General features: G+C 34.3%; 3 protein-coding genes across 4 annotated transcripts; all 3 read right to left on the bottom strand.

The window, feature by feature from the left end:
- Nucleotides 1-2,359: 2,359 nt before the first annotated feature.
- Nucleotides 2,360-7,812, bottom strand: LOC110427828 (uridine/cytidine kinase UKL1, chloroplastic). Its single transcript, XM_021443444.2, has 14 exons — nt 7,528-7,812; nt 7,155-7,246; nt 7,005-7,074; nt 6,780-6,898; nt 6,429-6,525; nt 5,670-5,749; nt 5,098-5,292; nt 4,495-4,578; nt 4,348-4,408; nt 3,926-3,986; nt 3,563-3,656; nt 3,403-3,475; nt 2,948-3,030; nt 2,360-2,836 (listed from the first exon to the last, which is right to left on the bottom strand). The coding sequence occupies exons 1-14, from the start codon at nt 7,670-7,672 to the stop codon at nt 2,690-2,692; spliced, it is 1,401 nt and encodes a 466-aa protein (XP_021299119.1). The 5' UTR covers nt 7,673-7,812; the 3' UTR covers nt 2,360-2,689.
- Nucleotides 7,813-9,265: 1,453 nt separating this feature from the next.
- On the bottom strand, nt 9,266-10,168 carry LOC110427894 (Cupredoxin superfamily protein). The gene is made up of 2 exons (XM_021443534.2): nt 9,787-10,168; nt 9,266-9,654 (listed from the first exon to the last, which is right to left on the bottom strand). Exons 1-2 carry the CDS (start codon nt 9,959-9,961, stop codon nt 9,326-9,328), a joined length of 504 nt encoding a protein of 167 aa, XP_021299209.2. The 5' UTR covers nt 9,962-10,168; the 3' UTR covers nt 9,266-9,325.
- A 748-nt stretch (nt 10,169-10,916) lies between these two features.
- MPL1 (Myzus persicae-induced lipase 1) lies at nt 10,917-15,124 on the bottom strand. 2 transcript variants are annotated; one of them, XM_021443543.1, is made up of 9 exons: nt 14,807-15,124; nt 14,567-14,686; nt 12,868-13,008; nt 12,464-12,574; nt 12,144-12,287; nt 12,002-12,042; nt 11,803-11,882; nt 11,569-11,664; nt 10,917-11,321 (listed from the first exon to the last, which is right to left on the bottom strand). In XM_021443543.1, exons 1-9 carry the CDS (start codon nt 14,981-14,983, stop codon nt 10,999-11,001), a joined length of 1,233 nt encoding a protein of 410 aa, XP_021299218.1. In that variant the 5' UTR covers nt 14,984-15,124; the 3' UTR covers nt 10,917-10,998. The 2 variants fall into 2 exon arrangements, with proteins under 2 accessions (XP_021299218.1, XP_089641672.1); XM_089785546.1 differs by having other exon boundaries at nt 14,567-15,124.
- Between the last annotated feature and the right edge of the window lie 3,446 nt (nt 15,125-18,570).

Genomic DNA, 18,570 nt, shown 5'->3' with positions numbered 1-18,570 from the left:
TAAATAAATAATTAAAAAGAATTTGTTATTTTTAAAGGAAATGCTAAAGGGTTTTTGGTTTGACACTTGATAGGGTTCTTGTTTTGATACGAGGTTGTTGGAGTGTGGGTTTAAGGTTTAATAGGATGGGTTTGTGGTTGGATTTTTGGACGTATTATTTTTCAATATTAAATGTAACTAATGTAAAGAATTGTATCGACTAGCTAAAGATAGAGTTTAAGAGAGATTGAGTTACTACATATTATATTTTTTAAGTATTAAATGTCACTTATATAAAGTTGTACATATCATCTAACTAAAGATAAGATTTTGAGAGAAATTGAGTTACTACATATTCTATTTTTCAATATTAAATGTAATTAATGAAAAGTAATATAAATTAACTAGTTAAAGATAGAATTTTAAAAAAGATTGAGTAATTATATATTCTACCGTAAGTTTAGAGTTTTTATTTAAAATTTTATTTTTTTGTGAGATTATTTATAGCTATATTTTTGCATGAAAGCACCTACAATAACAACCTACAATAACAGCAATTACCTATTTTATAAAATATTATTTATGATAACATAATTAATTATTATATATCTATTTCACAAAATATTCTTAACTCGATTGAAAAAAGAATTTTATCATCTCAACTGTATTACACGGAGAACAAACTAGTCATATTATTTTATGTCACTGTCACCTTTAGTGCAGGTTATGTAGGGAAATATAAACCCTGGAAGCTACTCAAGTTAAGCTATTCTCGTTAGGGTGACAGGGTTTTTTTCTTTAACAAGTTGTAGATTCAAGGAAAAAAAAAAACGAAAAGCTCTCTTCAAGTCACCAATCCTCGATGGATATTAAAAATAGTAACATTACTGTTAAAATAGTGATATTTTTATATTAAAAATATTTATTATGAAAATAATTATAAGTATTATTTATTATCATAATAGTAACATAATAATATTTATAATTAAAAGGTTCAAAATATTTTTATATGTTTAAATATATTTTTTGAATCGAAATTAAATAAAAATAATTATTTTATTAATATAATAATATTCATATTGGGGGATCAAGTTCAGACCAAAGGAGAGTGGAGTAGCCCAACGTGTAAATACTGCTAGTTGGGAAGAGGATTTGTTTTGTGTATTGGTTAGATTGAAAATTGTCTTTCAATTTAATAAAATGAAAGACAATTTTCAAGTTTTCAGATTCATTTTTCATCAATTATTGAATTATTTTCTATCAAATATTGAAAAAAAAAATGCCAAAATCAATACCTACAAGCCGGTTTTAGCAAAATCAAATGGAGCCTGAAGTATAGACATGTCAAACGACAGTTTGTCTGGTAAGAGACCAAGCTCGATAGGCTCTCGACCCTGGCTCGGATACTTGATCCTAAGCAACAATCAACTTTCTGGGGAAATTCCTTCCGACTTGCAGAACTGCACAGACAATAATACACTTCGCCTTGGAAACAATAAGCTCATAGGTAGAATTCCTGCGTGGCAAGGACAAAGGATCCCTACTTTGCTGATAGTCTGAGATCAAACTTGTTTCCTGAAAATATAATGTCGCAATTGTCAAGATCAATTTCGTTTTTGCATAAGAAATATGATATGTATCGTGTCATAATTTTAAAAGAGAATCATGATTCTCACATTGTGGAGACTATTATAATCTCAAAAGAGAATTGTCAATCTCATATTAAAATGAAATTAAACATCTAATTATTCATTTCATTTTAATTTATAAAACGTCATAAAACTATATTACAAAGCAAATAATATCTTGTAGATTAACATTGATATCAGAACTAGCTCTGGGTACCAACAATATACTAATAAAGACAACTGAGTCCTTGTTAATGTAGGAACAACACAAGACCAGAGAGTACTTGTATCAGACGTGCCTGAACTAACAAATGTTTCGAGAAACCGTTGGGGAACTTCAAATGGATCGAAACTCTGGACCTCTCTGATAATCAATTTTCTGGTACTATTGTGATAATCAATTTTCTGGTACTATTGTGATTATAAAACATCGTAGTCTTCTAGCGATCGAGAATAAAATTTGACAAGCTATGGCTTTACGTCAGCATCAAATTGGGACTTGTCGGATTTTGGGGAGTTCGGGGATCAATGGCAACTAAAAAGTCCTGGAGGCTTCCCTATTTCTCAATTTGCTCGCGACAAGAAGGGTATGTTAGCTCCTTATCTCAAAATGAGGTAAATTATCGTCCAATAGCACCAACGCATACACTTGTACAGAAGCAACCGGTCTTGATTTCCTCAACTAGCACAAATATTTGCAATGCCCTATGAAATATAACAGCTTGAAAGAACAACAATTAGCTGGAAATGCCTCAAATCAACTACATATACTTTGGTATTCATTATGTTTTTAAGGCGTTTACCAAACACCAATGACTTTAACGCTGTTCAAGTATTTTTTCCATCGCAAGCTCATCATGCTCATGCATGGAGCAATTAACGCAACATGAAACAAAAATAAACGATACCGGAATCATCTCTCGACTTTTGTCACAATAACTTTGAGGAAGTCCAATGAGCCTAGCCGGTAGCTTCTATATAATGGTTAAGCTGATCATACATATGTATTTCGGAATATCACTTATTCAAGCAACTGGTCCATCTGATACTGGTTACAATTGCTACTTGTCAACCATGGTGGATCAGTCATCAGTGCCAAAGTAACGATCACCAAACTCACCCATGCCAGGTATGACACGGAACTCCTCATTTAATGCAACATCAATTTCTGAAGTGACAATTTTCAAGGAGGGGAACCGTTTGCAAACACAATGAATTCCTTCAGGGGCCTGAAGAAAAGAAAAGGAGAATCAGTGGATAGGAAGGGAGGGAAAAGAAAGGAGGTAGGAAGGGTTGCAGGATAGTAGATGCATCTGCAGCCAACAACATGCAAAACTCACAGAGATGAGGTTTAGGAATATGATGTGAGATTCTGGAACTCCCTTCTGTATGAGTAGTTCAATGGCGTGGTTAGCAGAGTTCCCTACAAGAAGCGTCGTCAAGATGGTTTCCCATTGGAAGGCATAAATCAAGTCAGTAATTATAGAACACAAGACAAATAATTCTGAATGTATTTCTACAGACCATCAACTGAAGTTACAACAGATGCGTTCTGGGAAATAATCAGAAAGCGATGGCAATATTCTTAAGTTTGATAGCCAGAAGAATTTCTAATTTATGATTTCTCAGGACTAATTCTTTCCACTTAAGGTAATTTATTAACCAAAGAAGAAAAAGGATGTGGTAAAGCTTTAGGATAGCTTCTTTTCCCTTAGCCTATTCTTGCAATAGTATAGTAACTATAGGTATAAGAAATAGGGAATAATTTGGCTTCTAGGAAGAGGAACAAGCTTACCTGTAGCAAGAACTGGATCCAGAAGCAGGACATGCCGTTCTGAAATGTCCTTGGGAAGTTTCTCATATATTAACTAAAAATATTGAAGAAAGCAGATTAACGGTTAAGATTAATTACATGTAATACCTAAAAACATAAAGATAGCAATAACATTACTAACCTGTTTCCCATTATCTCCATCACGGTGAATCAGAATTTTTCCAATTTTTATTCCTTTGCAACAAGCACGTAATGCATTTTCCATGCTTTCACCACTGTAATTAACAATAAGAATAAAAGTAGTTAGTAAATACAAAAGAAAAGCACAGAAAATCACAAACTACATAATCAAAACTAAAATTCCCACATAAATGCAGCATGTATCAACCATCTAGAACAAGATAATGGGGGGAAAACCCGAGCTGAGATTCATCATAACTCATCATATGCAACAGAAGATCGGCCAACAACCCAATTTTGACAAAACAAGGTCTGCTGTCAAATAACCAAAACTGACCAAATCAATACCTGATCGAAAGCTCACCTTCGAACAATGGAAACGCCACATAACTTTTTGCAAAAATCAACCCCAGTATATACTGATGCTGAAAAGAAATAACAGCAAGTTTCAAAGATAAGCAGAATATAAATTGTTTTAAGATATGAAATAGGCCATGTAAAATTGGATAAGTCAACAGCACTTAAGCTTTGTCATTGCATGCCAGCTACACAACCAGTCCATTATGCATGCAAATGGGGAGAGAGAGAGAGATTGAACACTAAGGAATCAGGACTACAAGAAACTAAAAATTATATATTTAAACACACATCAGGACATTTATCTTAACATAAATGCAAATTCACCAGTTTCTTTTTTGGACATTTACCAGTTGCAAATACTAAGAATGGAGAACTTGACATTTCCATAAATGTGAAAAAGTGCCACTATTATTTAATTAAACATACCTGTAGGAGTTACTACTTGCTTCTCAGTGAATGGCAAATGCCCAAGACCATGCTCCACCACCTAAGTAAGAAGCAATAAAATCAGTTATAAAACATTTAACAAAAAACAAACTGCAGTTTATGCATAAGATATAAAGCAGAAGGTACCAGACGAATAAGACGATCTGAATAGAAGACAAAATCATGCTTAGAAATCTCCCGGTCTCGAATCAGAGTATGCATTCCTCTAATCTGCACCACAAGTCTCACATATGAAATAATTAAAAGGAAAAAACAAAAAAAGAGAAGATACAGAGACCATAGACATAAAACTGAAAATTGTTGGGAATAACTTTAACTATGCAAGTGGAATCATATATCTAATGAGAAAAAAGTAAACTTGTGGGATATGCGCTCAACAAGGGTTGTTCAGCAGTTTCTTATTTAATATTCATTTTGACTCAGAAAAAGAAACTATACTGACATGCTAATCTTCAATACCTAGCATTTCTCTCATTTTCGCCAATAATGAAGCTTTAACTACAATTAATGTGGCAACATTCTGTCATACTGGTACACTAATAGTTGACCTGAGTATTTTAGGGTAAACGGCACATTATAGACCTGGACATCAATTTAGACAGAGGAAGAGTATTATGTGCGCTAGTAACAAGTAATAGCTGCTAATAACAGATATCTGTTCCCCTACATGATGAAACAGTTGCACAGAAGTACAATGGAAATAAGATAGAGATAAAGCACGATATATACCTGAAATGTTGACTGAATTACATACACATTAGGATATATTTTGCATAGATCATGCTGACCAAGCTTAGTGTGGATATGTTGCACAATCAAATCAATGGCAACATGATTATCACCTCCACGGGGGATGATGACATCGGCATACTTCTTTGATGGCAGAACAAAATCATCAAATGCAGGCTTTACAAACTTGGCATACTGCAGAAATAACACAAAATTACAATGTAATAATGAAAAAAATTAAATGTAACGAAGCACATTAATCAAAAGTTCCCAATAAGAGTTTTAATGGAATAATATGAGAATGATAACGTATTCTGTTTCAAATCTACATACAACCACTGTTTCTTCCCTGCCCTGGTTATCCAGGTAGCAGCATCTTTCCCAGGGCTTCACCCCTGTTTATTCTTCCAGATTTTCATTCCAGTGTTTCAATACAACTGACACCACACAAGTAAAACAAAACAATGCTGCATATCATGGCAAGTATAAATTCCGCCTCAGATAATATGACAATCTCAGGAAGTTTTTCAAGTATTAAATTACAAAGAAAAATACGGTATAGATAGGCTTACTTGTTCAAGAACAGAGTTTACATCCCTTCCCCTCTCAACTGTGTCTCGTCTTATTCTACGAGCAAGCCTCACATCAGCATCTACAAGTAATAAAAATTGCCAAATAAAATAGAGAACCATTAGAAACCATGAGAGCAAGAAAGAAAGAAACATGCTCAGAGAGAAAACAACAGATGCACCATTGCACATGCAAGCTCAACCCACGCACAAATGCATGCAAGACTCATTAAACTAGGTGAGGCCATGGTGTTCTTAGTGTATTTTATCAGTGACAATCCCCGGGAGTCTAAGAACCCAAGTTTGAAATTTCTTAGAATTGATTGTGTTGGCTTTGTGAAAACAACCATTGCTAAACGTTCCTCTTCTTCTTGCCGGGAGGAGGCCCGCTATTTACAACTTAAAAGTTTGCAGTTAGCAATTAATTCACAAGTTGACTTCGAGCTTTGTCTTATAAATGAGTTTCCAGATCAGCTTTGACACCAACCAGCTTTTTCTAGATAGACATTTAACTTTAATTTTGTTTGTCTTATATTTCCTGTTATTAAAACTTATAGTTATGACTTTTGTTTTGATTGGTTGGTAAGGGCTACAGGTTGTTTACCTTGATGGCTGTGCATGATATATTAGATCTTACGTAAAGAAAAGGGACGGAACATCTTCATCTTCACAAAATTAAAAGTATAGGCATGTCTACAACAATCATTGGAGGATGCTATGAGGATGCCAAGACAGTGAGGAACTAGATAAAAGATGTCAAACCTGTGTCAACAAAAATCTTCAAATTCATAAGGTTCCTGACATGCTGATCATGGAAAACAAGAATTCCTTCCAAAATAATGACATCAGAAGCGTTCACCTGATCATGGATGAAAGACAGTACATACTCATATAAGCTTGCTAACTTATTGAATTTATCACCAATAAAAATTTAGGTACTTTGCAATGCCACAATAAATTCGATAACAAAAAGTAAAATGCAAGTGTAAGCAATAGTCTAAAAATACAAACAAACAACCAAAACAACTAACACAAGTTCTGTATTTAATACACCTAGCCCCTTCCAGCATTATTATCAGCCATAGAAAGTTCAACAAAGATCAAACTAACTACCTGTCGAAAACTATCTGAAGATCGACGATGATGCTTAAAATCATAGATTGGGACCTGAACAGAGTGCCCACTTTTAAGCTTCTGAATACAATCCAGAAGCTGCTCAGTATCAAAAGCATCTACATAAATTATTAAAAAAAAATAAAAAACAATGCACAATCAGAACAATGCCATCCAATATAACAGTAGACAACAAAATTAGAAAACGACATCAAATTAGTATACCAGGATGATCAAAATTATACTCGTGCACGCGTTTCAACTCTTCAGTAGTCAAGCCGCGGTAAAATGAATCCTGCACCCAAAAACGAAAATGTGAGCCAACAGCTTGGTGAACTTCAGTTAATAACAGCACAAATTAACTTGAACTTGAACCTGATTGACAAGAACAACGCGGTGATCGTGAAGCTGTTGGATGATCATGTCACAGACTGTCGTTTTACCAGATGCTGTACCCCCAGAAACCCCTGCTTATTTAGGGCAAAACAAAAACTAAGGATCAAATTTTGATGATTTTTTTATAAAAAAATTAAAAAAGTCTTTTTGAATTAATTTTAAGATATGTTAGAAAAATTAGAGACAAGCAACAGGTATTCATAAAAGCAAAAACTTTGCTTCGTTTTTCAAAGCCAAAAAAAAAAAAGCAAAATTCAGCTACTTTTTGGATAATGCAAGCAAAAAAGAAAGTTTCTTTAATTTTTTCTTTTATCGTTTGTTTAGAAGAGAAGAGAAGTGAAGTAAGTAATACCGATGACGAAGGGCTGACGAGGAGCGTTGGCGTCGGCAAAGGCGGAGGAGGAGGCAGACGGGGCGGTCGGACTGCGGAGGCCGGAGAAGTGTGGCCCCGATGCCTTCTCCATGACATAATCTATGGACGTCGTCGCCTCCGGCATCTTTAAAAATAAAATTCGATTTCGAAAAAATCGAAATAAAAAATAAAAAGCAGAAAAAAAAAAACACTTGAAACTTCAACTCAACAGTTGAAGCAGATATATCGTAAAGAGGCTGCGCTTGCTCAGGTTATTCAGAGGACTATGCTGCAAGCAGGCCTATTCTTTTGTTATGAGCTCAGCTTCTTTATTGGTTAATCATCCTGCTTCTGTAAATCTATTTTTTTTAATTAATAACGCTTAAGTACCAAAAAAGGCAATAATTTGATATAATTGATTAATTTATCAAGTAAAAAAGGTAAATTAATACAATTTTGGGGTCATAATTAAGTTGAAGACTTTGGTACAAATTTGAGGCTAAGGAAGGAGTACTAGTTTATAAGAAGTTGATATGGATTAGCATTTGAATTTTCTAATTAAGTTAGTCTTATCATATCATAAGGATTTGATTTGAATTCAATAAGGACAAAATAAAAAACAATCACATGCTAGCTATTTGGATTAACCAAGGAACAAAATTTCTTGGGATGCATGATTAATGTGACATCAAACATGTGGCTAGGAAGTCAATTTTTATCCTAAACGTGTTTCCCCAAAATGAGTATTTGTTATATTTATTTATTTAAAATATTTCTGCTTTAACAGATATAAGAATTTTTTTTATTACTAGTTCAATATTTATAAGGAGATCAACAAATAGAATCAGTTTTGATACTATATTAAAATTTTAAGGACAATAAGTGAAGAGACTGTTAGTATATTTATATATTTAAAATATCTTTAATTTAATATATTGAGATTTCTTTATCATCACTTCGATATATTTCATACGAAAATTTTCTAGTTTATTTTTTTAGTTTGGGTTTTACATGTGGTTGATAGTCTATTGATGGTATAATATCTAAAAAAAGTACTTAAATTATTTAAAAAAATTAAATAAATCGTTATAGTTTTATTGCATTTAATTAAATATTTTTATTTTTATTTTGAGTTAAAAAATTACTTAAATTTTTATTTTAAATAAAATAAATTTTCATGATTAATGATTGACTTTGTCAAAATTCTATTTATCATTTTATATCGTATGGTATTAACGTGGTTTGATATCATATCATAATTGATAATAATGTTACATGTTGATACATCATAATTTATGATAATATAATATCTTAATTTGGCATGATGACATAATATATAAAGTGAATGCCAAATCAATTATATGTGAACATAAATAACAAAAGATATTTAGGTGGCTGCTGGCTACTGTACATTAGCAACCTGATTCCTATCCTTTAATCAGACTGTTTCTGCCATCAGGTGCCGACTTATAAAATCAATATTTATGACATCATTAATGTTCATGAAGTGCCAGAGATTTTCACAACAATTTCAGAACATTTTCAATGGAAATAATAATATCTTCATGTTTAATTCATTTTGGAAACTCCTGATTTGGAATATACTTGGACCAAATGCTGCCAGGTTATGCGTCCTGGTCCTGGAGCCCTGGTTAAATTTATTCAATCCTCTCAATTATGGCCATGATGATATATATATGAGTAGAACTAACAAAAACATATTCAATACTGACTACAATTTAAAGTCCCAAACAAAATGATTACTCCAGGGTTGTAAAATTAGCCCTAGCTTCAACTTTTAAAGCAGATAAAGCAAACTGATTCCTGACAATGCAGGAAGCAGAAGAAAGGTGGCAAAAGATTGAACAACAGAAGCCCCGGAAGTTGTTGAAGCCGAAGCTGGAGTAGAAGGTGCATTGCCAGCAACTGTTGTGATTTTCATCTTCATGCCCTGGTCACAGTGGCCTAATGTTCCACAAGCAAAGTAACGAGTGCCAATCTTGCTCAATTTCACAACGTCATCGCCAGTGTTTTTGGAGTCCAATGCTGTTCCCAGGTCGCAGTTCTTGTAGGCAGTCTCGCTTCCAAGCTCAACTACGCTGTGTAGCCCTGAAGAGTACTTGAAAACTGTTTGGGCAAAATCAAAAGTTTCAGGGCAACCTTCATGCAATGAAATGTGATTTGCAGGGAATTTGAACCTTAAAATATTGCAGAAAACAGGATTTCAACTGATTGACTTAAAGAGGAAAGGAAACATACCAAGTTGGTCTCCAACCTTGAAAGTTTGGCCTGAAGCCCATGAGTTAAGGTCCACAGATTCATCCCAACCTTGGCTACCTCCAACCACATGCTGAGCTGCAGAGGCCTGTTTTGCTATCAGGGCTACCAGAAAGAGTAGAAAGAAAATTCTGGACTTACCCTCCGTTGATCTCATTTCTTCACTGCCCTCTTGGCCTTGTAGGAATGTTGCTCTTCGTGCTTTGTCAATATATAAAGAAAAGGCGTAAGTGTTGTTGACAGTCTCTATCAGAATTTATATGCTTCCTCATTATACCCGTTCATGAATGAATGAATTCAGGGTTGGGATGCCTATAATTTTAAAACAAAAGAAGGGGCAATGTTGTTGGAATTTGTTAAGTGTTTTGGGTCTTTTGGATTGCCTGCAAAGCAAAATTTAGTTGGTTAGAGGTCACACAAACTTGGCGTTCAAACAAAGCTATCATGTGGTGATCATTTTCAGTTGGGGGCTTTCCTGGAAGCACAAATTTTATATACAGAGATATCAGCTTCACAAGGGAGCAGACAGACAAGTAAAGGAAGCTGAAAAACCTGTTAGTGATCATTACCACAGCAGGTCAGTTATTGGAATATCATTCATTAATATAGCTGGATACAAACAACTTTTTGGTTGAAAAATTAAAAATTGCTGGGTCATAGTAGGGTAGTCCTTTTATTGGTTACTTGTTCTTTAAAGCAAATAAAGCCATATAACTACCTTAATCTTAAATCTTGTCTTCTGCATCCAAATGCACTCTCATAAAGTTGTCACATTATAATTTATTTCATGATTTTTCACAGTAGTGCAGGAATTTTATTTTTAAAGTTTTATTTCTGACTGGTCTGAAACTTGCATAACAGTGCAAACAAGTTGACATGGAAAGTATCTTTATAAAAGCATCTGTGGTTTCTTATTTTTGGTCGTACTACCAACCAAATAGTCCAGACAGATCAGGTTACCATTTATAATGGCATATTTCCAATAGAAGTAGAAATGAGGATCAGAATATAATACAGAAACGGCTTTTTCAGGTTTACCAAACGGATTGTTACCCAGGATGGTTTTGCAAATAATTTCAATCAGCTGGCCATGAACAGAACTCTGATGTTTGAAGTGATTTATTATTGATCAAAGATTAAAAGCCTACAAGTCTTATCTCTCAAAAAAAAAAAAACTGAAACTTCTTTCAGGGATCATTGATGATTTTTAAAGAACTGAACAACTTGATTATACACAATATCCTTGGCGCTTATTCCCATAATGAAATCCGCATGAGCATAATTTTTGATGTACTGAACGGCGAGCTTGCCAACATCATGGAACTTCAGATGGTCAAGCAGCAGCTGAACATCTTGGACATCAGAGAGAGCATCTTGGCCTCCATAGCTCATGAAGATAGGAAGGTCATGAGGAATGTTGGAGATATTGTAAAGTGGTGGTCTGGCTTCTCCATAGTGCATCACATTGTAGTCTGGTCTGCCATAGTTGTATTTGGCAAGAACCCCATCTCTAACAGCTGTAATATTTTGTTTTTTAGAAGCCTCCATTGTTAGTCATATTACAAATTACATGTGAATAAGACACCACCATAAATCATTTTCCTCATTTATGATCATTTGTAAGACTAGTCATTCTTCCTTCAATTTTTTCATAAACACAGAATATATTACAAGGAAGTGATAGAAGAAAAGGTGGAGGCAAATATAAGGCAGAACTAGTAGTTGTAAAACCTCTATAAGAAGAGTTTGGTTTCACAGACTTACTTTGAGCCAAGTGCACCATGTTTTTGGTTGCTGTGGATTGAGGCTCATTCTTTAAGAAAAGGTTGACCGTGGATGAATTGAGACAGCAATTATTACCTTGAATTACAATAACAAAATGAAATCAGTATCTTCTAAAGGATTAAATCTATGCATTAATTAATTGTAGTCAGATAGTGAAAATTGTACGTAATTGTCAGCATATGGAGGCTAAGAACTTCAGAATGTATCTCGTACCAGTAAGTACATTTAATAGATCATAGCAGTCAACTCCAGGATAATTGCACAAAGAGTTGAGAAAAACAGTTGCCTCGTTTCTGTTAAGAGTAGAGAAAAATCATTATATGAAGCATTTTCTAGTGGGGAAGTCAATCCCTTAAACATAACAACAGTACAGCTAGAATGGAGAAAGAGTTTTAAGATCTTGATTGTTCACCCTTTCGGATTAAATTCTGCTATTCCAAACAATGTAGTTATCTGTTGCCAAAACCAATAAAACCATTTTGGCGATTAATATTTCTGTTAAGATTTTGGAATTTACTTGCATTTGATGATGAAGAAAAATGTTCCTCACAGACCTCACCAGCAAAGGCTTTGGCAGCAACCATACCGAGTGCAGTAGTCATGTGGCTTAAGTATGCAATTGGGCTTAATAGGACTGCGGATTTCAGCTTGTCCGCCTGATGGCCCTCTGAGAAGGATGCCAAACCTATCAGAGTTCCCTGTAAACCAGAATGGAAACATCACTTTGATTAAGGTTTTTAACATTTTGTCAACCCAAATGATCATTTGGGAAAGTCAGAGTTGGACCAATGAATCAAAATGAACTGAATGAGAATATAAGTTTGAATTCCTGACTCCAGAAGAAGATTAATTTGTTTGTTAAATGGGATCTCACCAGGGAATGGCCAATGTAATGAATCTTCTGCCCTGTCTGGTTGAACACGAAGTCAAAAACAGCTGGTAGATCATAAGTCACCAGTTCATCCCATGACCAATTCCAGAAATCCTGCCATAGTTTCAGTTTTTAACAATCTGTTAATCACATGATGATGCATGACTAACATCCAATTTAAATTCCCAGAAAGAACGAATTGTCTCCTTAAACTCGAAATTAATTGTCACAATTAAGGGAATCATGTAGAACTGTTCATGCATAACCCACAAGTTCATATTCAAGTTTCCAGAGTGTGGAGTGTGAAATAATTTGTTTTTCTACCCTTAGTTTTAACCATAATTTTTCAAAGAATACGGATCAAACTACATCGGTATGAAATTAGTAAGGGAAAGAAGAAAACTAACCGGCTGGGTAGGGTCGAGTGAAACGTGCTTTCTGCTGAATCTTGTCCCTCTAGTGTTAGGAATCCATACATCAAAGCCATTATCAGCCAAAATCATTGGTAGATTTTGCTCTGGTGAGTTCAGAAGCCATGTCATTCCATCCTGAACCAAAAAACAAGAAAAAATGCATTGTATATTAACCGAACATCTTGATCATGGCAGGAGGCAGCTATATTTTGAGGCTATCTCTGGCACATAAACCGACGGATAATGCAGCCCCGATAGTTTTTTATATTTGGCCACGTAAGGTTCAGAGAAACAGGAGACGTGCATGATTTGCATGTATCCTTTCAGACAAGGAACTAGATAGAGATGTTCAATTCTGGGTGTTGGTTGGACTTGAGCCCGCAAAGGTGCATGATTTTGTGTACCCATCCGCATTCTTGAGCCCATCTCTTTCAGCCCCGTGAACAAGGACAAATTTAATCAAAAATGAAAGTTGACCCAAGCATGATCACAATCCCAATGTAAGACATTAGCATATACTTGGTATAAACAAGCAATAATCATGCATTTTTCCATGGCATGGTTCATCCGCAGTTTAACTTGCATTCATAGCAAATGCAAAGAAAAGGGTCAAAAAAGAAGAAAGAAGGAAATGAAGTACATGACAAACTTTGCATCATGGAAGAAAATAAGCTGTTCTCATGATTAAATCCTTCAGGTAACATTACCTTTTTCTTCTTTTGCAAATAGGAGTTCCTTTTTTCTTAATTTTCGATCAGAAAACTACAAAAATAAACCTGGTGCTTAACAAAAGTATACACACGGTTCCTCTTTTTTAAGATGCTTGTGTGACACTAATATATATATATATATATATGAAGTAACCATTGCTGTAAGCTCTCACATCTGCAAGATCTTTACAAGGATTTGTCAAGAACATTCACCATCAATTTGAGAGTTGAGAGAACGCAAATTAAGGTTAAGAAGGCAATGCCATTAAACAAATTAACTAAATGCTTTGAGTCAAAAAGCATTCTCAAATTGAATGAAAGCTAATGCCACTTTTTCACCAGCCTCTTTATGCCCCACAAAGTGCATATTAGCGTAATGAAAGGTAGGCATTTTTGGAGCATAAATCAAGCCTTCTCTTTTCTCCTGAAAACCCCTTTTGTTACGGCCTTTAAAGTGCTCAACTTCATAGCAATTCCCTTGCAAAAGTTTGCCCTTAAATAAACGATAGTCCTGGACAAATTGAGTGCACGGCACATGTTTCCTACTCAGACAAGCATTTCGTTGAGAGGAATGATGAAGTTGTTTTAACTTAAATAGTACTAAAGTTATGGCACTGACCCGGAATGACTGTACCTTTCGGTCGTAAAATTTGTCAAAACATTGAGTCAAGTTCACACCCTTTCTTATAGTTTACACAATTCATTAACAATTTCACTTTATCGAAAAGCTGTAAATTAAACAAAACTATTAGTATTGTGAATTTCAACAGTTAATTCGGTATTATATTTTTTACTGAATCATGAATCAAAATCAAACAAATTTAGTAAATATAAATTATACATTCGAACATTTGGTTTATTGGTTGTTGTATTATTTTTTTACTTAAAAAACGAATTCTTTTTCTCAATTATAAATATATATATATAAATTATTATACATAGAGTTTGACAGAAGATTTTCCGAAAGATATTTAGGCACTCACCACAAGGACACCATGTTGGATCAATACTGGCTGCTTCTTGTTTCCACCAGTACTTTTCCCACCGACACGTCCTTCCGGAATTCTTTGCATGTTAAGGATAAAGCCATCTTGGGTCGTCACCTGAAAATGCAAATAAACCAGTTTCGTTAGCATACTTCTCTGTCTAATCCAGCTTAGTAGCAACATCAAAAGTCTGCACCAAACACATTTTCCATGTACTAATTTGTTTGATGCTCTTACTTCATGTTCCTCGCATTTGTAACCGTAGATGGTCACCGAGGTAGCGCATATTCCACTATCCGCTGTAGCGGCAGCACCATTCTTTCGGCCAAACGGACCACGGCTCGAGCCATATGCCCTATGAGGCATGACCACCAAGATCAGCACACATAAGCTCAACAAGCCAGGAGGAGCCATACTCGTTGAATGATATGGAAGGCTACTAAAACCAATGGCTATAAATAGAGAAAAAGAAAGAAGATACACGAGCAGGTGGGAAACCGATTACGATTGCTCCAGCTTTCTTTTTTTGGCTGAACTGTCCGCTGAGATTTCTTGGCCTAAAGTGGCGGGACTTTTGACGATATTTCCAGTCAGAAGGGAATGGAAAGTGGGACCCAAGATGCAGCTTTCCTGGTGCTTCTTATTATCAACAAACTGGATATCCTGATCCATGAAGCATCGTTGAAACTTTGTCCCTGGCTAATCCTGAAAGTACTGAACTGCAGTTTTTACCGTATGGAAGAGCACGGCGAGCTGGCTTAGATATTTTGTGAACTCTTGCTGTACTTTCTCTGCTGGGAACCCTATTTATAAGCTGAAACACTTTACATGAACAACAAAAATGGAAAACGTGGGATCCCCCATTGGGACATGTGTTGGTTCCTGTCAGGTTCCACCGTCCAGGGACGAGAATTGATCAGGCAAATCCAAATCGAGGTTTGACCTACATTCGGGGCAACGGTCTAAAAGGTTTAGGACTAGTTGACAGTGCTACACGTACGAAATATTTGTACGAAAGATGTGCTTACCAATTCAATATTTGCCTTAAATTTTACTTTTTCTTTAATTTTGTCTTCATTTCTACAAAATCGATATAATCGTAACACATAATTGGCACTCATACCAAGATCGGTCCATGGGATATCATATAAGCAAAAGTTAAAGACAAGTAAGTTGAAGATGATCAGATGAACAAAAGGTTGGAAATACAAAATTATAATAGTTAAACCAAATTCTTTTTGTTTGTTTTTGGTACTCTAGAAGCACACTCAAAGTAACACACTTATTTTACAATCACTCAAACAATATAGTTCAGTGTTTTTGGAGGCAAGAAGGAGGGTGAAGAAATTTCTATAGATTAACTAAAGGTTAAGAGAATATTGTTTTGGACATTTTCACTAATAATAGTGAAAAAATGAAAAAAAAATCTTTTAAACAATTATATTTGTTTAAAGAATTAAGTTTGTTCAAATAGTTATGTTTGTTTAAATAATTAATTATGTTTGTTCAAATAGTTATGTTTGTTCAAAAGGTTGTGTTTATACAAAGAGATATCTATGTCTAAGTTTTCTAAATATGAACCAACAGAAATAATTTACAAGCAGTCTCTCCATCTTTTCTTAAATTCCTTTTAAATTATTTGTATAATGTTTTGCTACAAAAAACCTTCATAGGATTTTAATAATGTTGTCATACATCGATAAGTGCTCGATAGATTGATTTTTTTGATGTAAATGTAATTAATTATTGAGTTTCATTATATTCTCAAGATTTGTTACTATAACTATATCAAGTACTATAAGTGAGAACGAATGAAATTTTAAAAAATGGTGGTATAAATACAAGCTTAAAAATCATTCCTTGATATTCTATTATTTTCCAATTCTGTATTCTAACATGTTGTATGCTTTCTCGGAAGTGTTTTTAAACTCTACCTTGATGAAGAAACAGGCCTTCTTATATAGAGAAGAGAAGAGGCTTGATTTTGTGTAGGTAAATTCTTCTTTGAAAAGGTTTTCTTGGCTGATTCCTTCCTAATAAGATTTTTTTTTTTCAACAATTTTGGAGATTTGGATGGTCCAATATGTTTTGTATTATTATTTTGCTTTCTTTCTGTGACTTGGAATTTTCTATTGACACTTTCTTACTGACCTTAGCACTTAGCTAAAACTATTGAAATCTGGCATCTTTTCCTGAAAAAGGCATAGAAGATGAAGAAAGGGTTTCATGTTCCACCAAAAACTCATATTTGTCCTTTCTGATTCTTGGAGTGATCCTATTTTAAGGCCTCTTGCTTCAGATGTCTTTCTGAAAAACCAAACAATAAATGGGAAGAACAATCATTATAGGTCAGATTGTCCAAGAACTAAACTGATCTTCATTTACTAGAATACAAAACATTCTCTAAAGATTTTGTCTTTTCTCTTTCTAGGGACTTAAGTGCAGAGCCTTGAAATCTTTCAGGGTTACAATAGAATTCTATAAAACTATTGAGGTCAATTTCATGCATGAAACTGGTGAGATATGTATAACCCTTTTTCTTAGTTAATCTTTACCTGTTAACAAGTTCTTATGGCATTAACTTTGGACTTTCATTTCTCACAATCAAATTCTGAATTATTCAATTCGGAATTATATATGAATTCAATTATATGTTTATGGTTGATAAAGGAGCTTGTCTCTTAAAATCTTAAGGAATGGTCCTTCATATCACAAAAACCTCTGACAATTTGAAACCAATTCAATGTTGATTTTGTCTCCCATGTGTAATTGTAAGCATTGGTTTCTCTATAATTGAAATTTTTTTCAATGCCAAAATTTCCCAAAATTCTAATTAACCCATGAAGCAAACATGGTTTTTTTCTTTACAAACATGCACCAATGCGAAAGGGAATTCAATAAGATTGGAAAAGGGCTCACCTCTGCTAAAACCATATCAAAAACAGCAAAAGCAATGCAGAGAGAATAACTGCAACGGTACGTAGCATGTGGATAAGTCGGAGCCCACACGCATCACTCCTTTCGAGATGGGCTTTTCACTCTGCTTTGTACCTTTCACATTTTCGCCACCATTGTTGGATTCAATTTCAGAGCAGGGAACAATGATTGTTCCAAAAGTCGTGCTGAAGTAAGGCTCCTTTTTCCAGGCTGTTTTGGGATAATAATGTCAGTGGGTAGAATTCTCTATCTGTCAGACTGATTCAAATTTGTGGGAGGTTCCAGGGCCACCTTGTCAATTATTAAATTTTTTAAAAATATATTTAATTTAAAATCAATTAATAATAAATTGATAAGTTTTTGTTATATTTATATATTCAATATATATTTAGTTTAGCATACATGAGATTTGTTTTAACATTACTTTAATATCATATTAAATTTTGAAATAAACTTTTAATTTAAAATCAATTGAAAATAAATGAAGAAGATCTTGTTATATTTATATAAACCAGATATCTATAATTTAACAAATGTGTGATTTCTTTGATCATCATTTTAATATGAGCTACACGTATCCATCCCTTGAGAAAAAGAAATTCACATGGAATTTTGTTATCTCTACAAGGAAATCTGTCAGTCGCTTACCCTTTTTCTAATCTTTTCTACTGCTACATCTTTTTCTTTACTTCATTTTATTAGCTCACTTTTAAGAGTATTCTATGCTACTGCCAAATTCTTTCTTGAAGATGTAAGTAACTTTGTATTAAGAGTCTTAGATTCAGTCATTGTTGTTCCATTAGCAATGAAAAAGTTTAAAGCTGCAAAAAGCATATTTCTGAGGGTAGGTCCGGTATTCATCAGCCTGCCAGGGGTGGATCACCATCCTCCAACCATGCTTAAACCTGGTCAAGATTTTCTGGCTCTTCGGGTTTGTTGGATTGGAGATGGTGCCAGGATGGGCTCTTATCACTGTAGGTTTGACACTTTACATATTGCCCTTTGGGCCTAACGAAGTCGGCTTCAAAACAGAATCTGCCAGCAAGTTATTACTCCTTGTCTCC

The sequence above is a fragment of the Theobroma umbraticum genome, unplaced genomic scaffold (genome assembly GCF_002168275.2).
Source record: "Theobroma umbraticum cultivar Fairchild unplaced genomic scaffold, ASM216827v3 scaffold_239.0, whole genome shotgun sequence".
Classification (NCBI taxonomy): domain Eukaryota; kingdom Viridiplantae; phylum Streptophyta; class Magnoliopsida; order Malvales; family Malvaceae; genus Theobroma; species Theobroma umbraticum.
This window is presented reverse-complemented; position numbering and strand designations above follow the sequence as displayed.

Excerpts from the sequence above, each read along its gene's own strand:
- LOC110427828 (XM_021443444.2), bottom strand. The coding sequence starts at position 7,672 with ATGCCGGAGGCGACGACGTCCATAGATTATGTCATGGAGAAGGCATCG. Across the intron at positions 6,899-7,004 it reads GTATAATTTTGATCATCCTG|ATGCTTTTGATACTGAGCAG; the intron begins GTATACTAATTT and ends TAATTTATGTAG. Across the intron at positions 3,657-3,925 it reads GGCGTTTCCATTGTTCGAAG|TGGTGAAAGCATGGAAAATG; the intron begins GTGAGCTTTCGA and ends TGTTAATTACAG.
- LOC110427894 (XM_021443534.2), bottom strand. The coding sequence starts at position 9,961 with ATGAGATCAACGGAGGGTAAGTCCAGAATTTTCTTTCTACTCTTTCTG. Across the intron at positions 9,655-9,786 it reads CAAGGTTGGAGACCAACTTG|TTTTCAAGTACTCTTCAGGG; the intron begins GTATGTTTCCTT and ends TTGCCCAAACAG.
- MPL1 (XM_089785546.1), bottom strand. The coding sequence starts at position 14,983 with ATGGCTCCTCCTGGCTTGTTGAGCTTATGTGTGCTGATCTTGGTGGTC. Across the intron at positions 12,288-12,463 it reads ATTACATTGGCCATTCCCTG|GGAACTCTGATAGGTTTGGC; the intron begins GTGAGATCCCAT and ends TCTGGTTTACAG. Across the intron at positions 11,883-12,001 it reads GCAGAATTTAATCCGAAAGG|AAACGAGGCAACTGTTTTTC; the intron begins GTGAACAATCAA and ends TACTCTTAACAG.